This window comes from Hyaloscypha bicolor (assembly GCF_002865645.1).
Source record: "Hyaloscypha bicolor E unplaced genomic scaffold K444scaffold_58, whole genome shotgun sequence".
NCBI lineage: Eukaryota > Fungi > Ascomycota > Leotiomycetes > Helotiales > Hyaloscyphaceae > Hyaloscypha > Hyaloscypha bicolor.
In genome coordinates, this window is record NW_020194560.1 from 1,000,679 (window position 1) to 1,017,545 (window position 16,867).

The 16,867-nt window shown below is 36.0% G+C and overlaps 3 protein-coding genes across 3 annotated transcripts; 1 reads left to right on the forward strand and 2 right to left on the reverse strand.

Annotated features, from left to right (window-relative positions):
• Window positions 1–920: 920 nt before the first annotated feature.
• On the reverse strand, window positions 921–2,657 carry K444DRAFT_721229 (uncharacterized protein; the record flags this gene model as incomplete). Its single annotated transcript, XM_024888516.1, has 2 exons — window positions 921–2,068; window positions 2,140–2,657. The coding sequence occupies 2 exons, from the start codon at window positions 2,655–2,657 to the stop codon at window positions 1,111–1,113; spliced, it is 1,476 nt and encodes a 491-aa protein (XP_024737673.1). The 3' UTR covers window positions 921–1,110.
• Window positions 2,658–3,418: 761 nt separating this feature from the next.
• K444DRAFT_527973 (P-loop containing nucleoside triphosphate hydrolase protein) lies at window positions 3,419–7,732 on the forward strand (the record flags this gene model as incomplete). Its single annotated transcript, XM_024874675.1, has 7 exons — window positions 3,419–3,517; window positions 3,566–3,594; window positions 3,651–3,699; window positions 3,751–4,003; window positions 4,053–4,200; window positions 4,275–5,357; window positions 5,404–7,732. The coding sequence occupies 7 exons, from the start codon at window positions 3,419–3,421 to the stop codon at window positions 7,730–7,732; spliced, it is 3,990 nt and encodes a 1,329-aa protein (XP_024737674.1).
• Window positions 7,733–9,255: 1,523 nt separating this feature from the next.
• On the reverse strand, window positions 9,256–10,201 carry K444DRAFT_663114 (uncharacterized protein; the record flags this gene model as incomplete). The annotated part of the gene is made up of 2 exons (XM_024886787.1): window positions 9,256–9,848; window positions 10,159–10,201. 2 exons carry the CDS (start codon window positions 10,199–10,201, stop codon window positions 9,370–9,372), a joined length of 522 nt encoding a protein of 173 aa, XP_024737675.1. The 3' UTR covers window positions 9,256–9,369.
• Between the last annotated feature and the right edge of the window lie 6,666 nt (window positions 10,202–16,867).

Genomic DNA, 16,867 nt, shown 5'->3' on the forward strand with positions numbered 1-16,867 from the left:
CAGACCAAAAAAAGACATTTCATCTCCTTGACAATACGGTAGCCAGATTCCTCCCAACTGAAGATGCACTTTAAAGCCCGCTAATACTACATCTCGGCCATTGTAGAACAATTACATAAACGACTATATTGGTTTTTAAGCCACCTTGACTTTTATACAAGAACCCCCTTTTTTTAATTTATAGCTTAATTACTTTATAAACGGCAGTCATTACCCGAATCTTCCATTATTATATCGAGTTCAAATCTTGTAAAAATAAAGCTATTTCTTTTAATAATAATAATCTATAAAATATAATATATAAAGATAATAATATAAAGTATTAGAAATACAAGGCATTGTTTTATAAAGGCTATTAAATGCCTTATAAAGTCTTATTTTAATCTTCTTATAACTAGCTCTAGTATTTTATAAGCCTTTATAAGCTTATTAAAAGTGTTCTAATAGCTTAATAAATACTAAATGCCCCTAAATACTTATAAATATAAGCGAGCTTACTAATTAGTAAGAAATAATTAGCTTTAATATATATTTTCTTATATATACTTCGTTTTGCATTCTAATTCTAATTAATTAGAAAAGTACTTTATATTTTTTGCTTTACTTTAATTATTATTAAAACTAGTTTTAAAAAGATATTAATAAAAATTTGTTTTAAAATTTATAATATATTATAACTTAACTCTAATAAATTAAATAAGTACTTTATAATAATATAGAATTAAGCTTAAATAAGCCAAAATATTTTACTTAATATTAAAATAAAAAATTAGTATTTAATAATATATTTTTAAGAAGATTTGATCTTTATAAAGCTTTTAAAATGCTATATTACTAAATTAATAACTAAGCTAAAGAAAGAAAGAAAATTTTCAAACTAAATGCAGTAATAGTTTTCGTTAATAAGATTCATTCTTCGCCTCAAATTATGCTCTTCTGTGTCAGCCGCCAGGCATTCGAAACCATTCTCAAATCCGTTCATGGATTAGCCTCCCTCTATACAATAGTAAGGTGGGGATTAAATTGGAACTCCGCCTTGATTATCCTCATCCTCAGAAGTGCTTACTTCAACATCTTCGTTTAGTTCTCGCAAGCTCAGTATTGATTGTTCTAGATTGGATGTTTAGTGATGTTATAGAGTGATGGAATGGAGGATAAAATACCGAGATCACCTGGGTACGCAACTGGAGGTGTGTCTGTCTCGCCCAATCGCATTGATTCTAATGTCGTTGTTATTCCAGTTGTAGAATCGGTGTGGTATGGCAATCGCATGTTGTGACTCTTTATCTCAGAAAACAAGTCCTTACGGACTAAGTCGATCATCCGCAATAGAATTCTTTCCTGTACCTGCAATAAACGGAAAGCTCCAGGTTCCCGAATATAGACATCAGGGGGACGCCAAGCAACATAGACTTTGTTGTGACTAGCCGGAATTGCGTAATGGCTTGGGTGGTGGGTGATATACATGTGGCATAAATAGCATGCTGGCTTGCTGCAGCCAATGTATTTCTCGCCCTGGCCCAGAAAGTTGCAAGAATTTCGTTCGAAATGATCGATAAGGAGCAATTCGGCGTGAACTCTCGTCTTAGTAGCTCGTTCACGTTGCAGAAAGCTGTCTATTTCCTTTTCTTCCGGAGACACGAGCGACCTGAGCCGTTCCATGAACTCGGCTTTCTTTGAAGAATCCGAAAACATACGATGAACAGTGCGCTCTATCGTTGCTTCCTTCTTGCCTCGGAAGGGAAGTTGTTGTGGTACTGACGAGCGTACTGTTTTCACAGTAAATCCCTGAGCAAAGTCTTGCGCAAGCTTTGTTGCCGCTTCGGTTAGTGTCTTTGAGGACTTGAGAGGCTTCCCAAGTTTGCCGAGTAGTTTATAAAGCCGTTCAAATGTTTCGTGCCGTGTCCGCCCTTGCCCAGCAAACATGCTAACAGTCTTCAAGTACTGAGTGTGTCTAATGTCATAGCAAGCTTTGGATAAGTCGAAGAGACTTGGTCCTGTACATCCTCCAGTGTCATCGCCAAAGTATTTCCTGAGCCACTGTTGCAAGTTGTTAACCTCGAGTGCACTCCTGTCTCTGTCCGTAGCTCCTGCCAAGCTTTAGCGAAATAATGACAACACACCCTGGCAATGCTAAACTTACCGTTGCCCCTAACGTAGCCTGTCATGAGTTCATGGCAAGGAAGAATGCATGATTTGATAATCTCTGCACGGTACGCATTGAGTCTTGGAGCTTGAAAATCGACAATCATAGATGCAAGCCTTTGGGTTGCCAGTGAAGCTTCCTGGTGTAAGTCCTCCATACTGTCTTTCTCGACAACTCGATACACGCATGCCAAAACCCCCTTCAAGAAAGTGACGACCCCCTCTTCAACATCGGCGTTAGCGCAGAGCCAGACTACAACACCCTGGGGGGTCTTCTCTAGAGCGGCTGCAGCGACGTGGTCAGGCCCCTTTCGGTAGGCACAGATGTAGGCGATGGCGTTTGTGAAAGACCGTCGGAGCTGGATATGATTTGATTCTGGATCATCGGAGATTATCTCGGATTTGATTCTTTCCCCCCGTATCGGACTAAGGGCGTGAAGGAGTAATAGTGGTTCGTAAAACCTCCTAGTTACCTTATGCCGTATCGGAGAAATACCTAACGGTCTTGGCATTGCCAGATTGCTTTCCTGCTGATCGATAGCCGGTGGCATGAGCTGGATTCATTGGATGCACAGCTGTTCGGTCAGTAACCTTGTCGCTGATCTAAAAATTAAAAATTGCAGTATCTCACCTTCAGATGCGTTCCGTCTCTACCTTTTGCACAGTATATAGTCTTTTCACTCTGTTCGGCGGCTGCAATGAACACTCATATTAAGGCAATAAGTTTGGTATTGGGTTGACATTCTGATGCGAGACCCAGGTTTACCCACCCATACGATCGAGCATCACCCCCTTAAACCCCGCAATACCAATAACAATGAGAGAATCGAGAAGAAGCAAACCGAATTCTGAGGGCGCCAGTCGGCCTCCAGTGGGCCTCAAAAGTGAGGCTGTCTAACGAGTTTTCATCCAATTAAGGTCGAGTAGCTTACAATTTCCTAAGACCTATAAGAGGCTTCTGCGAGTGAGGCGAACTTCATTGGTGTCAATTTCTGCATAGCTATCCTTATGTAGTTCGTGCTCCATAATGATTCGCGAGGCTGTGTTGATGAGTGAGCATTTTCGTGAACCAGATCTAAGATTAGAAATTTAGGTTGAATTTTTGGATTCGGAATGTGTTCCTAATTTTCCAGCCCCATTTAATAGGAATTTTATGTCATCTTGACCAGCGATCTCTTTTGGAGAGTGTTTTCGATTAATGATTCTGATTATCAAGAAGTTTATACTTCTTATTAGTTTGTTTACACACCTTATAGACGAAACTATCCGAAAGATGGCCACGCTGGGACTACTTGCAGAGACAAATATACGCCCCCGGGCTTATCAGTTAGAGATGTTGGAAGAAAGTCTTAAAGGAAACATCATCGTTGCTGTCAGTGAAGCCATGGGCTCGAAGAGATGAGTGTTGACGAATTAACAGATGGACACCGGAAGTGGGAAGACTCAAATGTAGGTCTAACTCTGGTGAAAGGACACAACATAACTAATTTCAATTGCCATGGTAGAGCCGTACTACGCATTTCTGCAGAACTTGAAATCTGTCACGCTTCACAGGTTATCTATATCTGCCCATCTGCACTCACTACTGCTACTGATAATTACTAGATAATATGGTTCTTGGCTCCAACCGTTTCACTTTGCGAACAACAATACAGCGTCCTCTCTCTTCACCTACCAACGGTAGGAATAAGGCTATTGTTGGGTCGTGACAATGTCGACCGATGGAGCTCGCAGCATATCTGGGATACTGCACTCTCTGGAGCGCGGATAGTAGTATCTACGCATGCAGTTTTGGCTGATGCGTTAAGTCATGGATTCGTAGTCATGGCAAAGTTGGCACTCTTGATATTTGATGAAGGTGAGCATCCTTCTTGCTTTCCAACTCGGTTAATCATATGACCCGACAGCGCACCACTGTGTCGGTAACCATCCCGCCAACAAGATTATGAAGGGATACTATCACCACCGGGGGGCAGAGTTGGGTTTAAATTCCAGACCCAAGATTCTAGGCTTGACTGCCAGCCCCATTGTAAGGTCAAAACCGAAAGATCTTCGGTAGGTTGAACTCCACGCGCTGAGTTTTCCTTCGATGTATAATCTATGGTATTCACTAACTTATTGCACCAAAGAGTCATCGAGGTTAATTTGGATTCAGTCACCAAGACTCCTCGCATCAACCGACAGGAGTTGACCCGGCATGTCCACGTTCCTGAGCTGGTCGAAATTGTCTACTCTGAAGATTGTCTTAGCTCCAAAACAAGGTCTTCTATATTGGAATTGCTACTCGACCGTGTCCAAGACGCCGAAAACCAATGGTCGAAGTACAAACTTTGTCTCCTATCAGCAGAAGAAATCGCCGGGCTCTCTACAAGCTCTCTGAGAGTGCGAAATTGGAGCACTTCCGCACAAGAACAGCTAAAGAGGTTCTCTGCTCGGTCTCGATATATTCAACAAGAACTTGGAGCCTGGGCTTCTGACTACTATATTACCGCCACAATCTCTCGGGCAACATCATGTATGCATTCACAACAAAATGCACGCCTCGACTGGAAAGATGAAGAAAGGATCCACATCCTCAATACGCTAGGGCAAATTCGAGTTGCCGAGTCCCTAAACCCTCCGTCACTCCAAAAGATCTCAAATAAATGTGACTCTCTCTTTCAATTCTTGAAAAGTGCTTATAAAAAGGATTTCCGTGGCCTTATATTTGTCAAGCAGCGAGTGACTGCCATTGCACTTTGCCAACTTCTCTCACAACACCCCGAAACGAAGGATCTCTTCAGCAGCGGTACATTCGTAGGTACCTCGACAAATCAAAGTAGAAAAACGGAATTGGCCGATCTCCTGGATCAGAAATGCCAGAAGGAAGTACTAAAGAACTTTCGTGAAGGCAGCAAAAATATTATCATCGCCACCAGCGCCCTCGAGGAGGGCATTGACGTATCAGCATGCAATGTAGTCATCTGTTTCAACAAGCCGCCAAATTTGAAGTCGTTCATTCAAAGGCGGGGCAGAGCAAGACATGAGAAGTCTACATTCATGATCTTGCTATCTTTGGGTGATAATGCAGATCTGGGAGCAGCCTGGGAGAGAATGGAGTCTAAGATGGTTGAGGAGTATATGAGAGAGTCACGACAGTTAGATGATGAAGAGGGCAGACTTCTTGATGAGATCGAGGACGACTCTATGACTTTGAGAGTTGAATCGACTGGGTTGGTAAAAATTCACAAAGGCCTCTTACATGGCTAACTTCCCCAGGGCGAGACTCACTCTAGACGATGCTGTAGGACATTTACACCATTTCTGTGCAACATTGCCTGTCTATCGCTACGCTCATAGCCGCCCAACATTCACCTACCAAACGGAATTGACAGGTCGCATCCGGGGATTTGTGACACTTCCAAACTCAGTTCATCCCTCGGTTCGTCAAGCATCATCGCTCCGTAGCTGGCAAAAGGAGAATATGGCAGCCAAAGATGCAGCATTGCAAGCCTATGTGGCACTGTACAAAGCTGGTTTATTGAATGATAATCTATTGCCATTGATGCCAGGAGATGTGTTCGAAGAGACGAAATCCGCAGAAGATTTATCTTCCATGGTTAAGATTCAACAACAACACAATCCGTGGCTTGACATAGCCAAGAAAAGCGCTACTACCAAAAAAAGATACCTCAATCCCGTCAAGGTTCGGGTCGCAAGCGAAGTGGTCCTTTCGACAAAGCTCACCCTTCCGACCCAAATATGTTCACTGCCGTGGTCTCCATTGCCAGAGCAAGGGATCCGGTGCGAAATTTGCATCGATGACTCAGAAGAGATTACAGATCCGGACAATTTTCATCTTGGTTCATGTCAAGCCAGCACAAGATCAATGTTACGGCAAGTCCACGGCACTCGTATCACTGTCTGCCACAATGGTTTCTTAGTCCAATTCACACCGCCGATAACACAAGATGAGCTTAGAGCATGGATTCGGCAATCTTCGACTGAAAATTTCGAAGTGCCCCGTGATGCTGGTCTAGAACGCCACCCCGGGGCACGTTCAACGGTGCCTCTCGTCACCATCCCTATATCTCAGAAATCAGAAGTGACAAGCGCCACAAAATGGCTACACAATCCCAATCGATTCGCTAAATTTGCGCCACACATAATTCATTGTCTAGAAACCCTATTGTTGGGTGAGGAAATGGTGGACAGACTCCACCTCAACGTACACTTACGAAGAGTAGACCTGGTTGCACAAGCCCTCTGCTTGCCCTCTGCCAATGCTCTGTCAAACAATACTCGTCTTGCCTTTCTCGGCGATACCGTATTGGATTTTCTTGTCACGAGCAAACTATTTGCTGCACATGCCACTTGGCACGAGGGGTATCTTTCTGCTAAGAGAAAGTTAATCATCTCAAACGCACATATATCAAAAATGGCTCTGCAAACCGGACTAGATAAGTTCATCATTACTAAGTCTTGTCAGAAAAGGTCTTCGGAATCTCCAAAAAGCCCAGACATCTATTTTGATGATATTGGAAGAACAAGATACCTTTCAAGGACGGCAATAGCGAATGTTGTTCAGGCTATAATCGGCACTGCGTATCTACAAGGGAAGCTCAAAACAGCTCTCCAGTGTGCCCAGGTCTTCACACCAGAGCTCTTAGAACATCCTGCGGATTGTTCTCTAAGGATGGCCTGCGGTCGACGAGAGTCGGCTGGAGTCCCTCATTTTGGGCCATTGGAAAAGTTGTTAGGATACAAGTTCCACAACACCTCAATCTTGACAGAAGCAATGACACATCCTTCGTGTGAACAAGACCTGACAACCTATTCATATGGAAGATTAGCAGTCCTTGGCAGCAGTGTTCTGAGTATGACTATTGTTCAATCTTTATATCCCGGGACCGAAATGATTTCAAGCAACCAGCAACAACTTCTCCGGGCCGCTACCATCAACAAGGGGTTTTTGGCTTTTATCTGTATCGACACTTCTTTAGATCTGGATTTTTACGATATCCAGGAATCTGGCCCAAGTCGATTTTGTGAAGTACGGCGCCAAAAAAAAAACCCTTTATGGAGTTTTATGAGGCTTGGTCACTTTGAAATCGCGCCCGACAGAGCGGAATTCCTCCAAAAGCATACCGAAACCTGTCAAGGCATTCGACTTACACTAGCCTCGGGTATGACCTACCCTTGGCAAGACCTTGCAAATCTGGAGGCCAACGCATATTTCTCCGACATCGTGCGAAGCTTATTTGGCGCGGTGTATGCTGACAGCAATGGAGATGTACTCCAATGTTCTCTGCTCGCTGAGAAACTCAAAATACTCCCTATTATGCGTCGATTATTGCACGATAATGTGGACGTCATGCACCCAAAAAACCGGTTGGGGGAAATGGTTGGCGATCTGAGCGTAACTTACAGAACAGATTCAACACCAGCAAACAATTATCGTTGCACAGTTCGAGTAAACGGAAAACAAATTGGAGACCCTCAAACAGCCCCTTGTAAACAAGGAGCTACGATCAGAGCCGCAGAGCAAGCTCTTAGGATTCTAAGGAGTAACCTGGAGACTTCACCTATTAGTTCTTACATGGAATAGACGAAAAAGAAAGCTTACCAGGTAGTTAAACACCCTTGGTTTATGCGATTTTTTCTACATTGTATTACGAAAAGGAGCAAATTTTAGTGGGCTCGAGTGATTTGATATGCTTGACTTGAATAAAGGGTTTTTTGCTATTTAGTAAACTTAACATAGTTGCTTATTTTGCGAGTAGCTAGGTTATAAGTAATAACTAATATAAAGATATATTAAGTAAAAAGCAAGTAAGAAAAAAAATATTTATACTTATATATAATATTTTAATTTATATTTTACTTGAATATATATTTATATATAATAAGAGAACCTTATAATAATATAAATTAAAGATAAAAGCTCTATTATAAGGCAATTATTATTAAATTACTACTAAATAAAATAGAAAGATTAAGATTTGTATTATAATTATTTATTATTGGAATTAAATACTAAAGGCTTTAAAAATTATATAAGCTATAATAGTAATTATTATTATAAAGCCAAATATTAAAATTACTAATATATTTGAAATCTTAATTAAATAAGTATTTATAATACTTATTTTAAAGATTCTAAAGCTTAGTATTTTTAAAGTAATATTTTTTTATAAAAAAATACCTTAATTAATAATTCTAAAAATATAAGATTAACTTAAGATATAATTAAATATAATTAATTAATAAATGTAAGACTTTAATTGTTTAGAAAATAATATATTTTAAGAAAAAACTCAGGACAGTACTAGTAAGTAGTTAATATAGAGTAAAAGTCGAGGGGTTAGCAAAATCAGAAGTTTTATTTAAGTTAGTTATAAATAGTACTATAGCAGACTAATTAGAAGAGCCACAAGTCTGGCCCATAGTGGGAATATCTAGAGCTGTCAAGAGCAAAGAACCTTCGGCTCTGCCTCTGTCGCTGAGTCTGCCACCGCTTGTGCAATCACATCGGCTCCTCTCCTCCCTTCCGTCGGCGTTTGCAACCGCATGTCTCTATCACGATTATTGAATCGACCTAAGGATTTCAAAGTCTCGGGCTCTGCATATCGCCATTGTCGCTCATCAACAGATTTCAAACACTACACTGCCATTGCATCTACTAGGCCGATAAAAGTTCTGAGACTCTACACATTGATATTGGCATCAGTGCTCCCCATCAAAGGATACCCGCATTTGGGGCTGTATATTGCCATTGCCGCCAGCAGGCCGATTCAAGTATGTTGGACTGTTTGTTTGAGATCAACCGACCAAAGGCCTTTTCCTCTTGCCTTTGACTCTGCGTCTACCTACACTGATCACAGCATCACTCCTTTCTGGCGTTTCAGGAGATAGCATAGCACATCGTGATTGGGGTCAGTGAACTAATCACGAACCCCCCTGTCTTTGCTTGGGTATGCTCATCATCTCCCCTTGTCGGCTCTGGTAATGGCGCAACCTTGCGGGTTCGACTCCTGCCCTTGCCGGTTTCCAAGCTGGCTGGAAGCAGCCCTACTTGCACGCCCCGGGTTACGAAGTAAGATATGATCCCAAGACTTGGGGATGACGCGAGTCCAATCCCCCAAGCCTTTAAGCAGAACCCGAACACACACGAAGCAGTGCCTATATGTCTATGGAATTAGTGCACCATGCCCTTCACTACTCCTTCCTCTAGACCAACCCCACTCAGACAAATTTAAACCTATTCATCGGCATCGCGTCTAACTCCCCAGATTCAGCCAGCTCCCCGTTCATCACGCCCGGGATAAACGCCTCGCCCTTGAGCTTAAATACATAGACCTTACTCCCCTCGGGAGCATTATCAGGAATCGTGGCTGACGTGATCAACGGCCGGCTGTGGTACCACAAAATAATCACCACATCCCACTGCTGCGTCGACGCCGGCACAAGACCCATCAGGGTGCGGTTAGACGTCGTTATCAGCTGTCGGAACTTGGTGCGGGCATCCATGGCGCGATGGGCCTCGGCAACCTTGTGGTACGTGTGCTCAACGGGGTTGCTGATGGCTGCGTCGAAATAGCTCTCGACGGGCTGGAAGGTGAAGTAGGACGAGAGCGGCTTGCCGGCGATGGGGAGGTTGCGGTTTCCTTGGAGGAAGTCCCAGTTTCGCTTGTACAGAAAGCCGTCGTTGCGTGGACATGATTCTTGGGTTTGTCAGTTGACGAGTCTATCCAAGTTCAGATCTAAGATGAGTTGGGATAGATGGACCCGGGAACGAGTCCAGCAGGCGGCTGAAACCCGACGGCACCTTCTTGCCGTGCGTGCCTGTCCCCCCGACAAACGCCGACCAGATCTGGTCTGGAATCGCTTGTACGGCCGGCTCTGAGTTGGGATAGGAGTAATAGTCTGGAACCTCCCTTGCGGCTGACCAGTCGGGATGGAAGCGCAGCAGCACTACACCCGCCTTGAATTACGGTCCAAGGAAAGAGGACATATCCGACGCGCTCAACGCACCGAGCCCGTCGACCGTGTCGATGACCCAGCCGGAGCAAATCATGTTGTCGCCCTCAAACTGGGGGAAAAGCGTGAGGTCTTCTCTCTGAGGCTCCCGGCTTGGGTTTCTACTTTGCAACCAACCGGCTCAGCCTTCCCCGGTCTTTCCTCTCAGGTTGCTGCTGAGCCTGAGGCCGATGATTACTCGGCATCGAGCTCGGCGGGATGCCAATGTACTCCTCTGGCCGTTCCACGTTCATCTCCTCGTCGAAGCGCACCAAGGGTAGTCCCGTCGGCTCAGCGCTCTCGCCGGGGAGCAGTTGTAGGGGGCCGAGATCAACCACGCGCATCATATCTTACTCTCTGTAGGGTGTCCATCCTCGATGCGCTTCTGGATCTGGATGAGACGGATGGAGAGGGGCCCGTCGTCGGGGAGGGCGTATTTGTATTCGCAGTCGGCGACCGAGTATTCCCTGTCGTCGGCCATTATCTGTACTTGTATACTTTCTTTCTTGGTTTTTGGTTGATGTGGTGGATTGGGGGGCGGGGGTGGCGGGTGATGGGTGGTGGGTGATGGGTTTTGCGAAAGATGTATTATGATTGAAATGGTTCCTGGTGTTGCAAAGGGGTTGGAACCGAGTGTGATGCAGAAACTTCGGTGCATTGCCAAGCACTATTGAAACAATTAGTCCCGTAGAACACAGTGCAGGAAGCTCACTGGTAGCGAAGATGCAGTCCGGGAGAGTGGCGCTTTCAGCCGCAGATCACCTGCCCTGCATCTTGAGTGTCTGTTGGGCTTGGCTGGCGCCAACTGCGCATACCCGGCAGCATTGTCATATGGCAGTGATTTGCCAGGTACACATCGGAAATATGTCCTACAAGAGCGGCAATGTAAGGTATGACGAGGTGGAAGACAAAGCACGGGTTCGAAACGAGTGGGAAAGGTACGAGATATAATCCTCTGGAACGAATGAGTAAAGAGGGGTCATGCCTCTGGGGTGTGACTGTGTTGACTATTGAACCGGGGATGGAAGGAGGAATGCCAAACTTGCACTGGAATAGCTACATTCCTTTGGCACGATTTGTTTGTACCTTAGACTGCAAGCCCCCAGTTGCCATGGAGGAGTGATTGAATGAAGACAACCTGTCCTGGGGCATGAGAGTACTCTTGACTGGTGAGCTGTCAAAACGTTTGTAAGAAGTGAGGATAAACGAATATTCGACAAATATTAAACAAGAACGTGATCTAAGATCTTCTAATGGGGATGCTTCTGGTTACTAACTTTAATAAGTTGGTTAAGAAGAGTTTGGTGAGGTTGTTATTGTGAGGGATGTTTGTACGGAAAGCGATAAGGATCAAGTGATTAAGCGATTTTCGAATCCGGTTTTCAATGTCTGATTTATGGCACGTATACACTCTACCAAAAATCGCCTGTAACCAAAATACCGCATTCTGTATACGTAACTACATCTAACTTAAGTTCCTTTATTACTACCTATTATAAGACTCATATATATAATTAAATTATATTTCTAAGTATAAATAATTTATAATATAATTAACTATAATACTTCTGAATTATTTTTATAAGATTATACTAGCCTTATACTATTACTTATATATTTCTTTATTTCTTCTTTTTATTCTTATTAATATATAATTAGCTTTATATATATAAAATATATATAAAAGAACGGAATTATATTAGATTAGAGAATTAGTTATAAATAATATATTTGAAATAACTAGTTAGTAAAAGACATATCTAAAACTAGTAAAAATAAGTTAAGATATATAAAATTATTAGTTTATAAGAAATATATCCGAAACTAGTAATACTAAATAAGGATATATTTAGAGTAGTATAATATAGCAGGCTATACTTGTCGAAAATCGTATTGTTTTAGCGGTTTTGAGATTTAGGTTATATAGTAAAGGCTATGGCCTTTTATATATAACTTGCGGAAATTATATAAGAAAGCTAGTTTTTCTATAGACTTAGAGAATAATTCTTTATAAGTATTTAATTAATTAAGCTTTCATATACTATATACTATTTATACTTTATTATTTATACTTTTAATTTATTATTTTACTATTAAGTTACGTTTTATACTCTAGTATACTTTATATAAGTTTTTGTCTTATTATAGTTTCTCTTTTATATATTTTATAGTAAGTAATATAGGAAGAATAGAAACTTTATAGTTAAGGTAATACTCTTATAAAGTTCTAAGAAATATTTATAAGGCGGATTATTAGCTTAGTAAGTTAGAAGAGAAAAGGGCTATTATAATACCTTAAGCCTAAGACTAAAATATTAAGGATATATAAGTATTAATCTTAGTATCTTATATTAATTTCCGATATATCTAGTAATTTAGATATAGATTAGTTATAAGATATAATTACTAGTATAGTATATAGGAATAATAGAAATAGAGGCTAATTATAAAAGAAAAAGAAATAGAGGAAATAAAATAAGAAATATTATACTAAGATAATATAAGTTAGACCTTAGTTAGAATTAGACTTTAGTATTTAGAAATAAAGTTATATTATTAATTTATATATTATTTTTAGTTATAATAAAAGCTGGAATTAAAATAGCTTTAATTTTAGTAATAAAGCTTATTTCTAAATCCGAAAAAAATACCCAAAAGAGAAAATATCTTTAAATTTAAGTAAAATAGTAAACTAGAATTAGAAATAAGAATTAAAAAGAAATCAGAAATAAGAAATTATATAAATAAACTAGAGAAGCTTTTAAAAAAAGAAATAAATACTAAGTAAAGAAAGAAAAGAGAATTTAGAAAAGTTAGAAAAATTAGTAAAATTATATTTATTATTTTTATTATTACTTTTAATAATATTAATAAATATATCTAGTTTAGTAAAATTAAGGAAAAATACTATAGGTATTAAGCTAAAGAAATAGAAAAGAGAATATAAATAATAGAAATAAGACTAGAAAAGCTACTATTTTATTATTATTAATACTAAAACTCAAACCTTAATTATATTTATTATTATTAACTGGTTTTTTTCTAATTCCGGTTTCTAAACCAAAAAATATATTTAAATAAGAAGTTAGTTTTTTAAGAATCTTATTAGTAGAAGTCTTAGATATAAAAACTTTATAATTAATTATAAAAGAAATTATTAAGATTAATATAGCTAAGAATAAGTATATATTAGTACCAGGTTTAAACCTACTATTTATAAGAGCTTCTAAAATATTATAGTTTTAGGAAAGTAATATCTTTATATTCTTAAAATAGTATATAAATATATATAAGAATTATTATATTCCCGATAATACTAAAAAAAGAGAATTATTTATTATATCTCTCCTATTTATAAGAATTAGATTAAGGCTATATTAGAATATTATACTAATAATCCGGGAAATTACTAGGAAACCAAGTTCTTTAAAGCCTTACTAAAGAAATTCCGAGAATATAACTGGGAAATATTTAAAATTACCTATAACTTTCTTAATTAGATTATTATATAAGCCCAGAATAAAAGAATCTTATCTAAGTCTTATATTAATATATTTAATAAAGTATTAAAAGAATTACTAAAAAGAAAAGAAATAAATAAAATTACTTAGTATCGGGAATTTATAAGGAAATTATTTATTTTAATAAAAGATTATATTTTTAAGAATATAAACTTTAAGCCTATAAATATTTCTATTTATAAATATAATAAGATATATAAGAAGATAATAATATCCTATTAATATAAAAAGAAAAAATATTATTTTAATATTATTAATAATCCAGATATATTTAGACTTAAATAAGAATACTTAAATATAGTAATTTATAATATAGTTCTTAAACTAGAAAATAATTATTTCTTACTAGTTTCTTCTATTATATTTCCTAAAGCTATTATAAATATAAATAAGAGAAAAACCTAGCCTATAGCTAATTATATAAAATTTACTAAAAGTAATAAACCTAAGAAAAATAATATTAACTAGCTAATAAAAAGTTTAGAAAAACTATTTATTACTATTATAACTTAAGAGAACTTATAGAAATAATTTAATATAGCTATTATTATAATTTAAAAGAATATCTATAGCCTACTTATATAGCCTAGCTAACTATAATAAGTATAATAGTATTAATAGCCTAGTAAGTATAATTCGAGTTTTTGGAAAAAATATACTAGAAGTTATAATAAAGGTTATAAAAAATATTATAGTAGCTATAGTAGTTAAGCTAGAATAGGTAAAGAGTCTAGATAATTATATTCTAGAAAAAGTTAGTTTTAAATATAGTCGGAAAATATTATTTAAGTTAATATAGCCTATAGTATAGACCTAGAACTAAAAGAATAAATTTACTATAAATACTATAATAGAAATAAGAATAATAATATTAATCTAGAATATATTTATATCTCTTGGTTCTATTATTTACTAATAAAAGAACTTATAAACTATAAATATATTTACTAATTTAATAAAAAATAGTATAAAGAACTATTTAAGCCTAAATAAGAAAGTATTTCCTTTTTCCTTACTAGTAAGTACTAGTAGTTTAACTAAATTATTTCCTAAGTTTAAGGAAAAGAATTTAACTATAACTTAAATACTTAACCCAAAAATATCTAGAAATTAATAAGAGATATCTAGTTTACTAGATAAGAAAAAGAAAAGGGAACTAGCTAACCGGGATCTATATATAAAAGTAAGTAAGTTATATCTAGGGAATCTAAATAGCCGCTTTGCCTTAGAGGAAATTATATTAGAATTACTAATACTTTAGATTCTAGAATTAATAAATAATATTAAGATTTAGTTATAAATAGTATTTCTATTAATACTATAACGGGTTTCTTATTAAAGAAAAAGGGAAAAGAGATAGAAATAGTTAAAGAGGTTTTCCGAAAACGAGCCAGAATAGAAAAGAAGCTATTTTATATAAGAGGCTAAAAGAATATTATTTTAAGAAATAATAAATAAAGAAATAGTCTAGCTAAGAATATAGATATTAATATTTCTGGAAATAAATAGGATAAATTAGAGACCTAATATACTCTTAACTATAATAAGTATAAAATTCCTAAAATTAATAATATTCTAATAAGATTATTAAAGAAAGTAACTATTCTATTTCTAAAGATTTAGAAAGAAATAAGAATATTTATTAATACCTTAAAAATACTAGATCTAGCTACTATATTTTAGAACTAATAAATTAAGGATAATACTTCCTATTTTATTATTTTATAAATAGAAAATACTATTATATTAAGTATAATTAGATATATTAGAAGATCTATAAAACTAGTAGCTATAGCTTATATAATAAATAGAATATTTAAAAAATTAGAAATACTAGCTTAAATATCTAATACTAATAGAATTATTCGATTTGAAAATAATAGTATTAATATTCAAATATTACTAGCTTATAAATATATTATACGAGCTCTATATCTCTGGTTTATATTTCAAGAACCTTAAGAAAGTATTAAATATAAAGAAATAATTAATACTAGAGCTAAAATTAATATTCTCTTTAAAAAGATCTCTAGAAATATTAGTAAAATAGTATATAATACTATAGATTATTAAATATTTATTATTACTAGGACAGAATTTGGATTTATAGAAATAGTAAAGTTTAAAACTAAGATTATAAATAGAATAGAATATAAAAATATATTTTTCCTAATTAAAGGAATTCTAAAGATCCTACTTAATTAACTATTTTTAGTAAAGATAAAAATAAATATTATATATAAAAGTAATGGTTTATAGAATAGAAGATTTACTAATTCTAAAGATAACTAGAATACTTATATTATTATAATTATTTTACTTTTAAAAAATACCGGGAAATAGAAAAAAGTAATAGTTTAAGAATACTAAGTTCCTAAAATTAAGGAATTAAGTAATATAAAACAAGAAACTAAAGATAAAAAAGAAAAATAGAATCTGGTATTATAACTAGTAATAATATTAGAAGAAATAGAAAGATACCGGAATTTCCTATAGATTCTTTTATTTTGGGTTTAGGAATTTAGGAAATTAATAATATTTTTAGAGAAACTAAAATAAAAAAGGTTCTAATTAAAATATTATTAAGAATAATTCCGGAATTAATAGAAAAAGAAGTAAAAAGAATATTAAATAAAGATATTTCTAAAAAAGAGATAAAATAATATCTTCTAATAATAAAGAAATATATTCTTGAAACTAAAAAATATTAAACTTAAGACTAGAAAGAATTCTGGAATATATAGAAGCTTAAGGAAAATATATTAAAATACTAGATAAAAAGGTATTTTCTATATCTAACTAGAAAGGAACTAAATAAGAAAGTTATAAATTTCGGAGATTAGATAAAAAGAGTACTAGAGAAAATAGCTATAGCTTTTAAAGAAAAAAATAATAATTATAGTCTATTTCTAGTTATAGAAATATATAAAATAAAAAATAAGAAGATTTAACTAGTAAATACTAATAATAGAACTAGAAAAGGCCCTAGTAAATATCCGGACTAGTTTAAAAGATTTAAAGCTAGAGAATACTTATAGAAATATACTAGGAAATATAAGAATTATTTTTTATTAAGAATATTAGCTATTTTAAGAGGTTTATAACTTACTTTGGAATATTTTAAATAATTAGATATTAGTAACTGGCTTTAAGAAAAATAATTAGCTATATTTCAAGAATTAATAATTAATTAAAAAGATATA